At 43.4% G+C, this 17,970-nt stretch overlaps 1 protein-coding gene and 1 pseudogene across 1 annotated transcript; one reads left to right on the top strand and one right to left on the bottom strand.

Annotated features, from left to right (window-relative positions):
• The first annotated feature begins 2,528 nt into the window (after window positions 1–2,528).
• Window positions 2,529–3,488, top strand: LOC106723184 (olfactory receptor 10AG1-like). Its single transcript, XM_014527051.1, has one exon. It carries the CDS (start codon window positions 2,529–2,531, stop codon window positions 3,486–3,488), a length of 960 nt encoding a protein of 319 aa, XP_014382537.1.
• Window positions 3,489–9,364: 5,876 nt separating this feature from the next.
• LOC106723183 lies at window positions 9,365–12,421 on the bottom strand (annotated as a pseudogene).
• Window positions 12,422–17,970: the final 5,549 nt, after the last annotated feature.

The following is a 17,970-nucleotide window of genomic DNA, read 5'->3' as shown; positions in this document are numbered from 1 at the left end:
GGTGTGGATGCTTTGCCCCAAAGTTTGGTGTCATCGGCGAACTTGGCCAGTCCGCTTCTGACTCCAGTGTCCACATCATTAATGAAGATGTTGAACAGGATGGGTCCAAGGACAGAGCCTTGGGGGACCCCACTGGTCACAGGACACCATGATGAGTGACTTCCATCGATTACTACCCATTGTCTGTAAACAAAAAAGTCCAACCACTGGAGCTGTCAGTTTATTCCTTTTCCCTAAGCATTAATTTGGAGAAAGCAAAGAAGAGAACCCTGAGCTGCTTTGTTGTGCAACTTCCTTAGGGAACTGTCATTGTCTCCCTTTCGGCCCCCAATCCCTTCTGATCTCAAGAGGTTTTAAAAAGACCTTTTCAATCCTGATCCTATTAGATGGCATTTGCAACGTAAAGACAAGGAAGGAAGATTTGCTAAATCTGATTATGCAGAGACATGATGAGAAACATGTTAGTGGGTTTTTGTGCCTGGTATTAGGATTCGATAAATATATGGGAGGGATTTATATGATTGTGTTGCCTCTAAAAACAAGAAAACAGGGCTCAGAAACCCGGGAGGTCTATTCTAGTCCCCCACTCCTGTATGTGTTATTACTGGAATGGAAGGAGTTCATATATGTGTGGGCTGTGTTAATGTTTTGTGGGTTGGATTAACTGATTGATACATCTATGCTAATAGCTTTCACTCTTGTTAAGATTAGGGATTAGAGGGTATTTTTATTGAAAACTGAAATTCCATTACTTCATCACACAACCAGGCTAGCTCAAATACAGTGTGTGGACATAAACTAGGAAATAGTGGGAGAAAGTCTTTGGTCTTTCAAGTCTTCTGTTTTTTCAGCCTGCTAATCTGGAGTGTAAAATCTCTTTGAGATGGGGTCTGCCTCATATCTAGTTTGTATACTTTCAGTGTCTAAGTCAACGGGGATCCAGTATAGAATAAGTACAGCAGATGCTAGTGTCATGAGAAAAGAAAAGCATAACATGTTACTTGTATTTATTTTTCACTACTTAACCAGGTCGGAAGGCATCAGAGGAAGTCTCATATTCCTTTAAAACAGAGAATCACTTTTATCTCTTCTGTTATTTGATTAGATTTAGTATATTTTGCAGATATGTTTCAGATGCAAAGCTGGGCTCTCACTGAAGGCTTATGACATCCCTGGTTTTTCACAAATGATTTTATACAGTGAGATTCAAGAATTTAACTGTAGAGGAAATGGTTGGTATGAGAGTTAAAGTGCATAAACAGTGCATTAGTTTAGGATTGAATGTTTAAATCAACACAGAAAAAGCAGTACTGGGACTGCCTTCCAACAGAGGCAAAAATGTCATGAGGTTTAGAATGGTGCTCAATCAGTTTATTAAGCAATTGATATGTCATGTGGTTGCCTACTGCAACAAGGGACTGGATTCAATGGTACTAAGGGGTCAGATATTAGGCATCCCTTTCTCTGGTGCTCTTTTGAAGCTGGATTGCCTGGGCACAAGAAGGAGGGGTGTAAGAGAAAGCAGAGCCAAGGAGAAGGAGCAAGGCAGAGGGTGTATGACCCAGTGAGGTGGCTATGGGACTGTAGGAGAGAAGGTCCTCTACCTAGATCCTTGTTCCCAGCAAGACACAAGTTTCCCCTCTTCACTTTTTGCAGTGAGTCCCTTAGTGGCTCAGCTTGAAACAGCTTGTTGGAGAAGGCAGTGGATTCTGTCTGGCCTTCAGTGTGGTGCCTGGAGTGCTGTGCTGGGAAGTAGAAGTGGCCTGGTTTAAGCCCTTGGAGCCTTTCAGTGTCCTAGGTGAGTGCCCCAGCCTGATCTGTGGTCAGAGTGCTGAGCTGGGAAGCAAGGGAAACCCTGGTTCCACCCCACTCGTGTTGAGGAGGCACCTACAGCCTGAGACCTCCAGGATCTCAAGGGAGTACCCTAGCAATTGGGCGACAGAAGGACCCACTCGCCTTTTCCCTTCCTGAGGCTAATCCTAGTAGTCTGCAGTTCTGGCAATGCACATGGGTCACTACTCAATCAATGTATGTAGTTGTTCACCTGCATAGAATTGCATCTCCAGCAACAGAAAACCTCTGGATACATAAGTTCCAAAAATGCCAAGTAGACAACCAAACTGTGACCACGTTGATGACCATAAAATAATACAGTGCGATCATACGGTGCATTTATGCAAGGTAGCCAGCTCCATTTAGTACATGCTAAATGTGTCCAGATAAGGAGTTAGTGCAGAATAGTTAGTATGTTGTAAATTCACATCCTAGTTGGACTTCCCCAGGCAGAGAAGTCTGTACGATCAAATCTTAGCATGAGATACCTTGTTGACTGGTTGGTAAAAAAACCCACCTATTTCTTGATGAAGAAAGTACTTCCTTAAATTTCACCAAAAAATGTAGAACATCTATCTTTCATAGCTGACTATTGCTGGTAAGTCAGTCATTCATAACAGTGTTTATTGATTGTGTTTGTGTCTTTCTTGTCTGCAGATTTCTTAATCTCTTCAGAACTCTGCTACTTGAATGGGATGGGGACAGCTAACCAGACTTGTGTGAAGGAGATAGTATTGCTCGGATTTTCAGATTTCCAAGAAATGCAGACCCTGCTCTTTGTTCTGGTGTCCATATCCTATGTGGCAGCCCTCACAGGGAACATGCTAATAGTATTCCTTATTCTCAGGGACCCTGCCCTTCACACCCCCATGTATTTCTTCCTCGGGAATTTCTCCTTTCTGGAGGTCTGCTATACTTCTGTAATCCTCCCCAAGATGCTGGTGGATCTACTGTCAGAAACCCCAACAATCACATTAATGGGCTGTGGGTTTCAGATGTTTTTCTTCAATATCTTGGCTTCTACCGAATGTTTCCTCCTTTCTGTCATGGCGTATGATAGATATGTTGCCATATGCAAACCTCTACAATACACCCTTATCATGACTCGCAGAATTTGTGCTCAGATGTCTGCCTTTTCATGGAATATTAGCATTTGCATGGCTATTTGGCATTTTTATTCAATATTTACAAAGCCCTTTTGTGGGTCAAATCAAATCAGCCATTTCTTCTGTGACATTGTTCTTGTGATGCGGCTGCCTTCTACAGACACCTACATGAATGAAGTGTCTGTTACTGCTCTTACTGTGCCTTATGTAATGGTCCCATTCCTTCTCATCCTCTTTTCCTACACCCTCATCATATCCACTATTCTCAAGATGCCCTCAGTCAAAGGCAGACGCAAAGCTTTCTCTACCTGCTCTTCACACCTTATCATGGTTTCTCTTTTCTATGGAACAGGAACAGTAGTTTATTTGCAACCTAGTTCAAGCCATACTCAGGGCAATGCCCGGTTCTTTGCCTTAGTGTACACGGTGATGACACCCGTATGCAATCCCATTGTTTACAGCCTACGGAACAAGGAGATTAAAAGTGCCTTTAAAAAATCAATAGGCAGGGAAATGTGTCCTCATATAAGGTCTTTAAAAGGATTCTGATAGTGAAACATGAAATACTCTGATTTTAGGAGAGTACAGGAATGGAAAATGTTGAATTCTTATTTTGTCTGTAATAGGAAATATATTGTTGCTTGCAATTCCCTATATTTTTTGTTCTTACTGAGGGAAATTAATGAGTAAGTTCAGGGTTAATTGTCTTGACACACACACAGCAGTGTCAATGTATGAAACATTTAACTTGAATCCTGGGCACCAATCTCCTTGACAGCTGGAAGGCTTCATGGTCTCAGCAGGGGCTACCATCCCTGCAGCTTTCACCCTTCTGCGCCTTAACACACACAGTGTCACCCATGTCACGAGTTTTGCTTGTCTGCAGCTTGAGGTGCAGTTTCCCACAAACCCCTGCACCTATCTCCTTCAAACTTGGCAGGCTTCGTGGCCTCACCAGGGGGCTACTATCCCTGCAGTTTTCACTACATTGTGGCTTAACATACACACGTGACATGAGTTTTGCTTTCAGGAATTTGGGGTGCAGTTTCAGCTGTGGTTGGATTTTCCATGGCTTTGAAAGTCACAACATGAAGTTAGCTTGCCTCTGAAAGCACAGGAACATTCCAAAAACAGCTGGCTTTCTCACCAGATCTACACTGGAGGCTGGAGAGGAGGAGAACATCTTGTGCACAATGATGGATGATTAGTTTGGGATTTACATGCACACCATACCTAAGCAGGTCTGAAACCTGGAGTCAATTTAGGTTCATGGAAATGAAGAGTGTTGTTCTCATGGGGCGATCAGCTGTGGTGTGCAAATTTCAGGGTGAACAGGGGATATGTATAGAGTCCCAAACTGTGGAGAAAATGGTGGTGATAGTCCTCTGGAAACTAACAAACCTCAGTTGTCTCCAGCCCATTGCCAACCTCTTCTGTGTGAGGAATTCATTTGCAGAAATGGTGTCAGGAAGGTCTGTCTGACCCTCAAAAGCATGTAGGTACTTGTCCCTCAAGACCCTTTTTTCAAGCCAGACGTGTCAAAGTCATCAGCCTCCCCACCCCACCAGTAAATCTACTTCAATGTTTTGCTATTTTTACAGGTGTTTCCTTTTTCTCCCCATTGCTAACCTAAACTGCATTTGCTGAATATTTCAGACAATTATGTTCTGTCCTATCTTCATCGAACCTGGAGAACAATATATATCTTCTTCCTTCCAGTAACTTTTGACATATTTAAACACAATTTTCATGTCTGAGACTTCCAAATTTGTGTAAAACATTTGAATGTCTCATTAGTAGGTACTCCGTCTTCTTAATCACTCTGCAGTTGTTAGTCATAGTGTTTTATACACACTTTATATTTCCTATAAGGTGAGGGTCAAGAAGTAATGTGCTTCCATGAGCTTTAGTGCCATTTGTATATGGGTGTGTCATCCTTCTGGAATGAGACAGTGTAATTAGTCACTTTTAAAGCACTCACTGCAATTTTCTAGTAGATCAACCAATAAAGAGGATGACAGAAAGATTTTTAATACTTGTTACTATTCAAAATATTGAGGGTGGAATTCTATCATTTTTCTAATGCTCCGAAGCACGGAAATAGCATTTTACTGTAACCTACAAAACACTGAATCCTGTTTGGGTGCCTAAATTTCTTAGGTGTCACAGAGGTGCCGCCCTCTTAGCCTGAAAAATGACATCCAGCCTAAATTTGCCATCCCAATCATGCTCAGAAATAATACAAGGAGGCCACCAAAACACCAGAATACAGTTAACTTCCCCATTTCCTTCTTCTCTTTCTTAAAGATGGGCACTATATTTGCCCTTTTCCAGGACCTCCCCTGTTCACCACAAGTTTTCAAAAATAATAATCAGTGGGTCTGCAATGACATCAGCCAATTCCCTCAGCACCATCAGATGCTTTGCATCTGACCCCATGGACTTGTATACGTCCAGCTTTTCTAAATAGTCCGTACCCTGTTCTTTCACCACTGAGGACTGTTTAACTCACCTTCTCTCCAAACTGTGCTGCTCAGTGCAGTAGTCTGGGAGCTGACCTCACCTGGGAAGACTGAGTTAAAATGTCATTGAGTACATCAGCCTTTTCCTTCTCATCTGTCACTAGGTTGTCTCCCCCATTCAGTAAGGGGCCCACACTGCCCCTAATATACTTGTAGAAACCTTTCTTGTTACCCTTCATGTTCCTTGCTAGCTGCAACTCCAATTACACTTTGGCCTTCCTGACTTCATGCCCAAGCAATTCTCTTATACTCCTCCCAAGTTGTTTGTCCCAGCTTCCACTGTTTGTAAGATTCCTTTTTGTGTTTAAGCTCACCGAAGAGCTCTTGGCTAAGCCAAGCTGGTCACCTGCCACATTTGCTATTCTTCCTGCACATCAGGATGGTTTGTTCCTGAACCCTCAGTAAGGTTTCTTTCAAGTACAGCCAGCTCTCCTGGAGTCCCATCCCCCGTAGACTAGTTTACCAGGGGATCCTGCCCATCAGTTCCCTGAAGGAGTCAAAGTCTGCTCTTCTGTAATCCACGTTGCCATCCATTTCTACATCCCCCCACAAAATTTTCTCTCTTTGTGAGCAGTAGGTCAAGAAGATGACAGCCCTTTATTTGTCTCTCCAACACTTGCACCAGGAAGTTGTCTCCAAAAACTTCCTGGATTGCCTGTGCACTCCTGTATTGTCTGCTCAGAAGATGTCAGGGTGATTGAAGTTCCCCATAAGAACCAGGGGGTGACCTGTAAACTTCTGTTGGTTGTCTGAAGAAAGCTTCACGTACCTCATCAAATGGCAGCCACTTTCCCAGTATTGGGTGCAAACAGGCACTCACAACTCAGCCACTCCACAAGGTTGGTGGGGAGAGCAGTGCACTCCAGGAGTACACCACAAGGCAGGGCAGGGCAGGGCAGGGCAGGGCAGGGGAACGGGGACACATACTGACAAGGGCATGCCTCTTCTCTCAAAAGCTCAGAAGCTTTTAATGATACTAGTCTTTACAGACTGCCAACCTCCAAAAAACCCCAAACAAAACAAATTTTTACTTATTTTAGAGATGCAGAGTCCACCTTCAAGGAGTACAGCCCATTTCCTCACCTTTTCACTGCCTCCCTGCTTCCACCATCACAGGTTTAGTCATGGTGGCTGCAGGGCCACAGCCAAGAAAGTCAGCACCTGGGAGGGTGAGTTTATGGGGCTTCATCATACTGAAATCCCTCCATGTAGGGTGCCAGGATAGACAATCTCTGGGCATTCTTGTCTATGTCCAAGGCCTTCCAGGGCCAGGAGACTTCCTCATCCCGTAGGGCAGTCATCTTATGCTTCTCCTGTATTGCCCCACATCTCTGACAATGAAGAACATGGCCAAAAGGCTGTGGAGGAAATGAAGCATTTCATGCCTATTTGCCCATTCTTGTAGTGGAAGGTCCTGAGCATCTGGTCCACTGTCTCAAAGATGTTGGAAATCATGCATACACAAGCCAGGCCCAGCCACTGGCATTACAGGGACAAAGGGAGCCCCTGAATCTACCTTTTTCTCATTGGCACCTGCCTTCAACCGATGTTGGAAATCATGCATACACAAGCCAGGCCCAGCCACTGGCATTACAGGGACAAAGGGAGCCCCTGAATCTACGTTTTCTCATTGGCACCTACCTTCAACCATAGCCAACAGCAGATGTTCCTGATGGCAACAGAGCATATTTAACCTCTGTCTTCCCTTAAGGATCCCCACATCCAGAGTTAGTAAGAGAAGAAAACCACCTGGAACTCCTTTAGGGATCCTCTCTTGCCAGGAGGGAACTGTCAGGATGTGTGCCTTCAGGAGCAAACAGGAGCACCAGGGCTCCAAGAAGCAAATTCCAGAGACATGGACCAGGAAAATCCATATGTTTACCTCTGGCCCTGAGTCCACACATGGTTCCAGAGGGCCCTGAATCCACATAATCTGCTACTTCCTTCCACTCCAACTCATGCCAATTTTCTGGTGAAGAAATCCTTGAGAATTCACAAAGGCCCAAATACTAGATTTTGGGTGAGGGGAAGTCCTCACCACCTGGCAGTCTTATCTGGGCATGGAGGAGAAGCTTGCTGCCAGCTATAGATCTACCACCTCTCCACAGCATGCTTTCTGCAAGACCCTAGCTGGGAAGCCTGTAGGGATATGGTAGGGGCCAAGAAGGTATAACACCTTGCCTGGCAGCCATTGGGAGTGAACTCAATGTAATGTAATTACTGAGGAGGAATAACTGGACCATGTGGAGGTATCATGCCTACACTTGGGTAACCAGGTAAAAATGTCAGTGAGCTGCAGCTGGGCATGGCTGGTTACCATTATATTAACCATGTACCTATAATTCTTGTTCATGAATACCTGGAAATCCTGTGCTTGCTTCATGGTGTTCAGGTATGTGCCTTCTGAAGCTCACAGGACTTGGGAGATATTGGCAATTTGGAGAGAATCCTCTCATGGTCTGTCTTGAGATGTTACGGTCTACAGGAAAGGTGATGTAGTCTAAGGAGTGTAGGATGAGAAACATCCAGAAGTTGCCCAAGGACTGACTGACTGACACCTATGCTCAACCAGTGGAAGGAGCTGGAGGTGAAAATATCTAGAGCTCTTCTGCTTTATGTGCAGAGAAGGAACAATTGGTGGGGTAGGACACCTCTAGGCTGCCTATCAAGACGTTACAGAGGTAGCATCTGCTGTGCGCTGATGCTGATGTACACAGCCCTGGTCACATAGTCCCTTGAAGGCCTCCTAAGCCTAATACATGAAGGCCTGAGGCTGCTGCCTAGACATGGGATTTTAGCTCTGAGCCATGGGCACCGTGTCACTGCTGGCTGGCCAATAGCTTGTGTTCAAGGAGCATGAGTGTGTCCATTTTCAAGCTACGAAATGTTAAGAGAATGCTTCATACATAATTTCTACTCAGGTTGGCATTTCCATGATTACATCTTTTTCTTTTTTAAGATATGTCGAATGAAGCTTGGTATGAGAAATATATTAAATAATCAGGAATACAAAATACCCTTGTATAACATCTGGATACATTTTTAAGTATATTGAGACATTTGGAATGCGTCTCAAATACTATGTAATGAATATTTATTTATACTATATCTAGTGGCATCTCTAACAAGTTTGGAATGTAACATTTAATATCTATAGTTTCACATGAGACTACAGAAACACAGAACTAAATCACATTTCACTTAATGCACTTAAATGGCATTTACAGAGTCACAGATCCCTGGGAGCATGCAGTAGATTAGTTGCAACTTTTTTCAACTCTTGAGTACATGGGGATGTACGCAGTATGCCTGTTTGAAGTGCAAGTATTCTCTTCAGATTTGGATTTGGCCTATTCGGAGGGATAGTGATTTGATTCAGAGATTCAGATCACTCCAATTCAATTTGGGCCTTTTAATTGGTCTCCCGATTTGATTCAGATTAAGAGATTTGGCTGCTGAATCGGGCCGAATCTCCTCTGAATCAAATTGGCTATCGAAGCTTTGCATATTCCTAGTACGCACACTGAGCTCTCCTGCAGAGAGCTCTGGTGAGCTCTCCCCCAGCACCTCCTTTTCCAAAATCCAAGATCCACTCCTTCAGCCATGTAACCACATTTTAGTCCCAAATATTAATTTAAAACATAGATTAGACTAGATTAGTATAGATTAAAACCTACTTCTCGTCTTCAGTTTGGGTGCTGGATGGTACCTAGGTAGGGCAATAATATTATGCTATGGGTGAAATTGCATGAATGTCAGCATTTATAATTATGTGGTTGCTATTTATGGCATGTAAAAAGAAACAGAATTTAATAACCATGAAAAAACAAGACAATATTGGGTAGAGGAATAAAAAAGAATTTCCAGCATTATTCCAGGAACATCTCCTGCATTTAAATAAAATCAGTTCCTATATAATAATTTCTTCATGGCAACTATTACTTCCTTGTTCCTCAGACTATATATAAGAGGGTTAAACATGGGGATTATAGTGGTGTAGAAAAGAGAGAACAATTTGTCGGTGTCCATTGACCTGGGCCTTAAATACACAATCATAGCAGAGCCATAAAATAAAGTAACCACAGTGAGATGTGAAGAGCAGGTAGAAAAGGCCTTGTGTCTTCCTTGGACTGAGGGCATCTTTAGAATAGTGCCAACAATTTTAGTATAAGAAACAACTATCAAGAAAAATGGAGTAATTATGAAGACTACAGCAGCTATGAAGATAGCTATTTTGTTCCTGTGGGTATCCACACAGGATAGCTCCAGCAGCGGAGTGGGGTCACAAAAGAAATGGTTGATTTTGTGAGATGCACAGAAAGGTAAAGAAAACACCAAATATGTCTGGCCTAGCTGTACTGGTATGTTGACAGACCATGACCCACCTACCAGTTTCATGCAGACCTTTCTGTTCATAATGATTGCATAGTACAGAGGGAAACAAATGGCCACATACCGATCATAGGCCATAATGGCCAGGAGGAAACATTCTGTGCCAGCTAGTAAAAGGAAAAAAAAACATCTGAACAGCACAGCCAATGAAGGAGATACTTCCAACCTCCTCTAGGAAATTGGCCAGCATCTTGGGAAGGGTTACTGAGGTGTAGCAGATCTCCATAAAGGACAAGTTCCTAAGGAAAAAGTACATGGGGGTTTGAAGACCATAGTCTATCATGGTAAGAAGGACAAGACCATTTCCCATCAGGGTCACTATATAGATAATCAAGAAGATAGTGAAGAGAAAACTCTGTAGGTTTGAGAGGTTGGAATATCCCAAGAGGGTGAATCCAGGTGGTGTTGTGAGGTTTCCCTTTGCCATTTCTTCTGTATATTCAATCTGCAAAAAGACATTGAAGGCAGAAACCATGGTCATATCATTTGCTTGAAGAGAGCTTGAACTAAAACTCTGACTGACATGTATGAAATTATGCATCTCAGATATTACACAGATAATTTTCCATAGATAACTAAGTTCTTATGTGTGTGATTTTTGTAAATGTTGGCTAATATATCTCAGTGGCTGTTAGAACAGATCAGAATTACTGAACTGTTGGTCAGAAGGTTCATACTGAGAACAAGTAGTGTAGTCATTAATATCTATTCTGGGGACCTTGTTTTGGTGGTGGGGAGATTGTGGTTTTTGCTCTTCTATTCAATAAAGAAGTTTAAAAATGTAATTTGAAGTAAAAAAAAAAAAAAAAAGGTTCCTCGCCTGAACAATATTAGAGTGCACGAGGAACACTGCTCTAAGACAAAAATGCTTTTTTTTTTAACCTAACAATAATATTAAGATGGTTTATCCCCAGTCTGTAGATGGATCATTCAGTGATTAATATAGTGTAAATTAGCTCATCTTAGAGATGGAAAATCCACTACTCTTGTCCTATGGATGAATCTTTCACTTTCGACCAGGTTACAAAATACTTTCATTTATAATGTTCCTGATACGTTACCAGTTTTTAGCATGCTATTTCCCTTAGCCTTCTTGCTTGATGTACCTTGGCTTATTGTTATTTACTTCTGTAAAACTACTAGGGCAGTTTTGAACTATCCATAAGTAAAGGGAAACTTGATTTTCATTGTTCCTACATCTCTTACTGGGTTTTGAAATCTCTAGGCTTTTTCAGGGAGTTTTATAATGAAAATGTGGTGAAAAGCACTATTTCCTAGTAAAATTATAGTTTCAGAGAAAATATAATCTATGTATATAAATTTGTTCTTGGGGGGGGGATGGTCCCAATAACTAGAGTTAATATTTAACTGTCTTTTATTACAAGTAACTGTGGCAGAAAATGGCATAATTCTCATTTAAAGTAGCCTTATTTGCATGCACACAATAAGATGGGGGTCGGACTCGATGATGGGGGTCGGACTCGATGATCTATTGAGGTCCCTTCCGACCCTAACATCTATGAATCTATGAAAGATTTCTCATTTGTGAGAGATCATTAGTGGGTAGCTATTTTTCTAAGAGTGCATGAAGGTTGAATAGTGATGCATAGACATCAAAATACTAGGGATAGTAATAGCTGAGGTTGAGCTTTAGAAGAACCAAAGTTATGAATGGGTTAGGGACATAACACATGCCCAACAGGACCCTGCAGTCAAGTTTTTGAAACAGCTAGAATCACATTTTTTGTGTATATACTAAGCGAGGGGAAATGTCAGTAACATGAAGCCATTTTTGTTTGTTTTTTTCTCCCTAATGTCTCTGACCATCAGTTGTAACCATCAAGAACTGGTAACATATCAGGAACATTATAAAATAAAGTATTTTGTAACTGGGCCAAAAGTAAAAGATTCATCAATAGGACAACAGTAGAGGATTTTCCATATCTAAGCTGAGCTAATTATACCATCTTAATCACAGAATGACAAACAGGGTATGTTTAACAGATCCATCTACAGTCTGGGGATAAACCATGCTAATAGTATTGTTAGATTAAAAAAAAAGGCATTTTTGTCTTTGGGCAGTGTTCTTCTTCTGCCTTTGAATTAGCTTGGTTTTTATATAATTAGGTTACCCATGCAACTGTATTTCTGCTTCTTTCTTAAAACTACTTCTGATAACTTTTTTTTTTTTTTTTGCTCCTAGTTTACGGCCCTCCTCTGTGCCTCTAGGTGACTGTTTTTCTTTACTTTTAAGATAAAATGCACGTCAGTGTTATATCTGGTATTTAGCTTAGGCTGTGCCTGCTTCTTTCCCAGTTCCCAGGAAGGGCATTTTGTGCCATTGAGCTTCAGTTAACATCTATCCTAACTATATCGTTTATATATCATAAAAGAGTTACAGACAGAAAATACTTGTTTTATTCCTTATATATTCCCAGGACCATGACAGCCAGAATAATACTCATAAAAATTAAGAGAATGAGAGTTTTACCTTCGTCAAGAGTGAGGATGCAAAATAAATAAGGTTCCTTACTATGCAGTTCTGTGCTCAATGTCTACTTCCTTCTTTTATGTCTCATGGCAAATTAAATGAAGCTTTTTCATCATTCTTTTTAATACATTTTAATGCTTCCAGCCAATAATCTGCTGAGTGAAAAGTTAAAGGACACTGGTTGCATTGTTAATTCATTTCCAGAGGGAATTGTTAGCAATTTTGGAAGTTAACTCAGCATGCTACAAAGGGATTTGGTCACTTGAGGTGCATCTGAGCTGCATCAATAATGGGTTAAGTCATTTCAAACCTAGGCCATATTGCTAACAACCAAAGGAAATGATCTTGCTATTGGAGAAGAAGTCCTGCAGCATCTTGGGCAAGATGCAACTGATTTCCAGAAAGGACAAGCTTGTGAGAAAGACATACAAGGGGGAGTGGAGGGCAATGTGTATTAAACTGATCATGATGATGAGGGGGTTTCTCGCTGAGGCAAAGATGAGCAACACCAATAAAAAAGGAAGATTTGGAAGTCAAAGGCACACACAAACACATATCCCTATTCAATAGCACAATGAGCCTAAAATTGTGTTTAATCAAGGAAAGGTAAAATTTAAGGTCATGTTTCAGTAGGGTACTCTGTTAGCAACTGTAGTTTAGTGTGGACATAAAAGAATATATATATTTTTAAATATTTTGTATGTCTGATCTTCCTCTTCATAATTTTCACATTTATGAACATCAGGGTAAAAACAGATGTCATCTGATGTCACATTTTTGCCCTCATAAATTTTATTATGGCGACAAAATGGTAAGCTATTTGATGTCTCTAGATTCAGACAGGTCATATCAGGGGCAAATCAATGGTAGTATACATTATGCCACTTTACTACAAAGGTAGTATACATTATGTCACTTTATTGCAGTGGATATCTTTTAGCTCTGTGGAGAGAGAGTGTGGGCAGCACAACACATCACAGGACAACTGATCTGCTTCATTTGGCAATGCTCTGATCAGTCTAAATTAATTTAAGTCATCAGGGCCTGATAATAGTCATCCCAGACTATTGAAGGACCTGGCAAAGGCGACCTCTGAAATTTTGGCAATAATATTTATGAAGCTGTGGGAGACAGGCAAGGTACCAGGGACTGGAAAATGGGCAACATAGTGCCACTCTTTAAAAAAGACATAAAGGACCAATCAATCAGAAAATTATAAACTTCTTAGTATAACCTCAATACCTGGGACGTTACTCAAACATATCATAAGGAAGTTCATTTGCAAGCATCTAGGGGAGGAAAAGCTGATCATGAGCTGCCAGAATACATTGAATTTTATTAGTAGATGTTAACAGTTATGAACCCAAAAAGGTGACAAAGCCAGTAGGGAAATAGATTGCCCAAGCGAGGGAATAACATCAGAGGGACTGGGGTGAGGAGGGGAATGCAACTAGGTTACAGAAAATACAGTGTTAGCCAACTAAGCTGCTATACTTGATTTTGGCCTACTACTCACAAATCACAGCAAACAATCTTGATCTCTATAACAGGGGGCCTTCTCGGGGCCAGTTCAACTGTGGCCTGGCCACCTGTTTCTGGGCTAACCTCCCGCCTTCTCCCCCACTACACCTTGTTGGAATTAATTAATAGATGTTAATAAGCGGGAGGCTGCCCATTTCCTGCCCAGATGCCAGGGGGCGCTATCTGCGGCTCCATTTTTCCCCTACACTGCAGCCCAAGCCTCACAGATGGCACCTAGATGTTATCATCATCACTGGCCCCACACTGGGCCCCAGAATCCTCCTAATTGAGCCCCACCTGGATTCCTCTCCTCAGGCGGTCCCATCCACCTTCTTACTAGGCAGCATAGCTCCCTGAACTGCTTCCCCTTTGGGTGGTCCCCCCCTGAGTAGCCCGAGGCTACCACCAGGCTCCAAAACTAGCTACACCTGGTGGTGCCAATTAGCAATTACCACTCTGACAAGCCCCAGTTAAATACTGGTGCAATAAAGGCAAGCTGGATAAGCTGAAATGCACTAGTGTAATTTACCTTACATTTAAAATGCATAAAGCAAGGTTTAATTAAGGTGACTACTGCATTAAAAAGCATTCTAAAGTGGTCCATGTGTATTAAGTGATAGTTTTAGAACACTTTAAACTGTGAAAATCATCATGTGTATAGGCATCTGCTTCAGTAGTCTGAAACCAACCCAAGTTATTTGACCAAATAGCATTGTGCTTGCCTGACTTGAGGAGGAGGGCCTTGAAGGAGACTGCTTGGTTCCCAGGACTTTGTGGGGCCATGATGAGTGGGTGTTGTCAAGTAGGGTTTGGTCACAGGTGGTTGTTAGAAAGATAGCTTTCATTCAGCAAACAGTGCAAGGGAGCTCATTGATAAAGTGCCAACAAAAGGAAAAAAGAGAAGACAGTAGAGTAATGGCTGTGTACCATAGTGGCCAATCACACAAGGTGTGGAGGGAGGGGGGTCAGGAACAATTCAGTGTGGGATGTTTGGACTGAGCAGACTCATGGTACAGACAGAGTCATGTACACACATAACACTGCCCGTTCACAGTGTACTGGTTTAAGATAGGACTTGATTTTCCAGTTACAGTTTTGAATCATTGCAGGCACTTTTAAATCAGTTTAAAAGGCTTGCATTCTGTGTTTTTCGAGTTTAACTTCATTTAAATTACTCTAAATGATGTGGCCAGAAGGCCTTTCTTGGTAGGTGCTGCTATTGACATTCTGGGTTTGGTATATTCTAAGTATGCTCAGCTGATTAGACCAGTGGTTCTCAATTTTTTTTATAGCTGGGGCTTCCCTTCATAATTTTTTTGAATTTGTCAGCATTCCAGTTTAGACCCACTGTTGTGTTGCTGTAGCTTATGTCATCATTTCTAAACCAAGGTGCTATTAGAACCAATATAAGGTTTTAATGGAATCCAGGAACATAGCAGTTCAGGCTAGAGCATTTCTGACTGTGATGAAACAGCTTTAGTACTCTGTCACTTTAAGGGCTGGAGCAGGCAGCCGCCAGGTGCCTGATTACAGTGGCCATTTTCAAACATAGGCCAGAAAGGCAGCAGTCCGAGTTGAACAGCTAAGGAGGCAACATTAGTCTGAGTTCTTCTGAAGGCCTTTCTTGGTAGGTGCTGCTATTGACATTCTGGGTTTGGTATATTCTAAGTATGCTCAGCTGATTAGACCAGTGGTTCTCAATTTTTTTTATAGCTGGGGCTCCCCTTCATAATTTTTTTGAATTTGTCAGCATTCCAGTTTAGACCCACTGTTGTGTTGCTGTAGCTTATGTCATCATTTCTAAACCAAGGTGTTATTAGAACCAATATAAGGTTTTAATGGAATCCAGGAACATAGCAGTTCAGGCTAGAGCATTTCTGACTGTGATGAAACAGCTTTAGTACTCTGTCACTTTAAGGGCTGGAGCAGGCAGCCGCCAGGTGCCTGATTACAGTGGCCATTTTCAAACATAGGCCAGAAAGGCAGCAGTCCGAGTTGAACAGCCAAGGAGGCAATATTAGTCTGAGTTCTTCCTGGAATACCTGAAGGTAAGGGTAGGAGCTATGGGGAACACGTGGAGACTCTTGGTCCTGGGCATGACTTGAAACTGAGCCCTGCTGGGGAAGGGTGGCTTGGTGGAGCTACCTGTGGCAGGGGTGACCCGGACACCTCCTAATCTCAGCTCCTACATCCCTCGGGGGTTCAATTTGCACCAAGGGAGCCCTGGCTCATGGGAGTCCTGAGGCAGATACCCAGGCTGGGGGAGGGACCTGGAGCAGCGCCCAGGTTCTTGTGAGTCTTGTGGTTGCAGAGGCCCTGAGAAGGGTCTAGGCATGGCTGTGATCACCTGAGCCTTACAGGGTGCAATACTCCAGGGTAGGGGGCCAGGCAGGGCTACAACCATCAGTGTCCGATGGGGTGGCAGACCCCAGCGGAGTCCCAGTGAGGAGCAGTGTGTGGAGCCCCAGTGAGGGGGAAGTGTGGGGGGTTTAATACCCTAGGGCCAGGCAGAGCTGTGGCCACCTGAACCCCAAGGGTTGGATGACCCAGAAGAGCCCAAGTGAGGGGGCACTGTGGGGATGTAAGACCCAAGGGTTAGGAACGGCTGCAGCCACCTGAGTCCCAAGGGGTGGATGACCCCAGTATAGCCCCAGTAAGGGGGCTGAGGGCTTGGAGCCCATTATGTGTTTGTTTGTGTGTATGTGTTTGGGTGTATAAATACCCAGTGCAAACCACTGGTGGGGACTTCTGCGAGACATTGGGCACATAAAGGGTGGTTGGGGCATGTAAACAGTTCCCCATTACAACTGGGGTATTTGAAAGGCAGCCTTCCACCTATTTAACATCTTAATTATTTAACAAGGCTCGGCAGGTGAGCAAGGTAGGCGGTTTGAGCCAAGATGGGGGTGGGCTGCAGCCTGGAAGTCGCCCTCATCACACTGATGTGCAAAGAAGCAGAAATACAGGCTAGCAGGGAGGGATTCCAATGCTGGATTTAGTTGCCTAAAGTTAGCAGGGTAGATATTTATATGCCAACATCCTGTTTTGGACAGGGCCGACAGAGAGTAATGTGACTTCCTCAGGGTCATTTTGGCATTTTATCACGGAGTTGTGGAGGGATCAGTCAATGATATAGCAAGGAAACTCCAGCCCAGATATGACAAATGATTTGGTCATGTTTTCCCTAGTTCTCCTGACTTCTGTGCCAGACTGAGTCAGCTGGACATGGGAACTTAACCGTGCAGGGGAACAACACTGAGCCATTAATAGCCCAAGGGTTTGCATTCCCACGTAGCGGGGTTATCTGGTGGACGGGTGGAAAGGAGAGGATAGAGGGGATGAGAGGGAGAGAGAGTGGGATGTGTATGAGGATAGATGGATTTCCCACGGTTCATCAGAAATCTTGAAGACAACTCATACGACTTCGCTGTGGGTTTAAAATTCCAGATCCTTTTCTTCTTGGGACAGCACTGAGAGTTGGACTGTGTCATAATCCCAGTATCCCTAGCCACAGGTCAGACTGTTATGGGGTGGGTGGGACTGGGAGCATGAGTTGCTGTTCAGGGGAGAGGGGTGGGATATGACTTGGACTCCCCTGGGGCTGGTGTCCAGGACAGGGGATCCCCAGTGTGAAGCCAGAGGAGTGGCTGGTTGGGTTAAGTTCCTCCCGGACTGTTGGACTGCTGCACTCTCCCAGACAGACACAGTAGTGGGTGCAGTTGAGGCTGGGCCAGGACTCCTGGGCTCTGCTCCAGCCCTGGATGTTCTGGCCCATGGTAAGTCAAATTTAGCTGGTATTTTAGCTCCTAGGGGGTTGAAAGTACAGTTGGTAAGAGCCCTGGGAGCTGGATGGAGCAGAGGAAACACTGGGCTCTGTTGCTTCTGCAGTTCTATGTGCAGATGGCTGTGGGCTCTTCCCCCATCTCTGCCTGGGTGCAAGGGTGGGGTGTGTGGGTGTGGAGCAATCTCTGCCCTGAAGATGCCCCGGGTCTGGTGTTAGTAGATGCCCCCAGGGTGAAGGCCAAGCAGACCTGTGTCCATGTAGAGGCTTATCCTGGTGCTGGGCTCTGGGCTTCTAGCATGGGGAGCTGCCACCCCCTGCATC

Source organism: Alligator sinensis, unplaced genomic scaffold (assembly GCF_000455745.1).
Source record: "Alligator sinensis unplaced genomic scaffold, ASM45574v1 scaffold1595_1, whole genome shotgun sequence".
Classification (NCBI taxonomy): Eukaryota; Metazoa; Chordata; order Crocodylia; family Alligatoridae; genus Alligator; species Alligator sinensis.
Note: the sequence above shows the minus strand (reverse complement) of the source record. Positions and strands in the feature narration are given on the sequence as shown.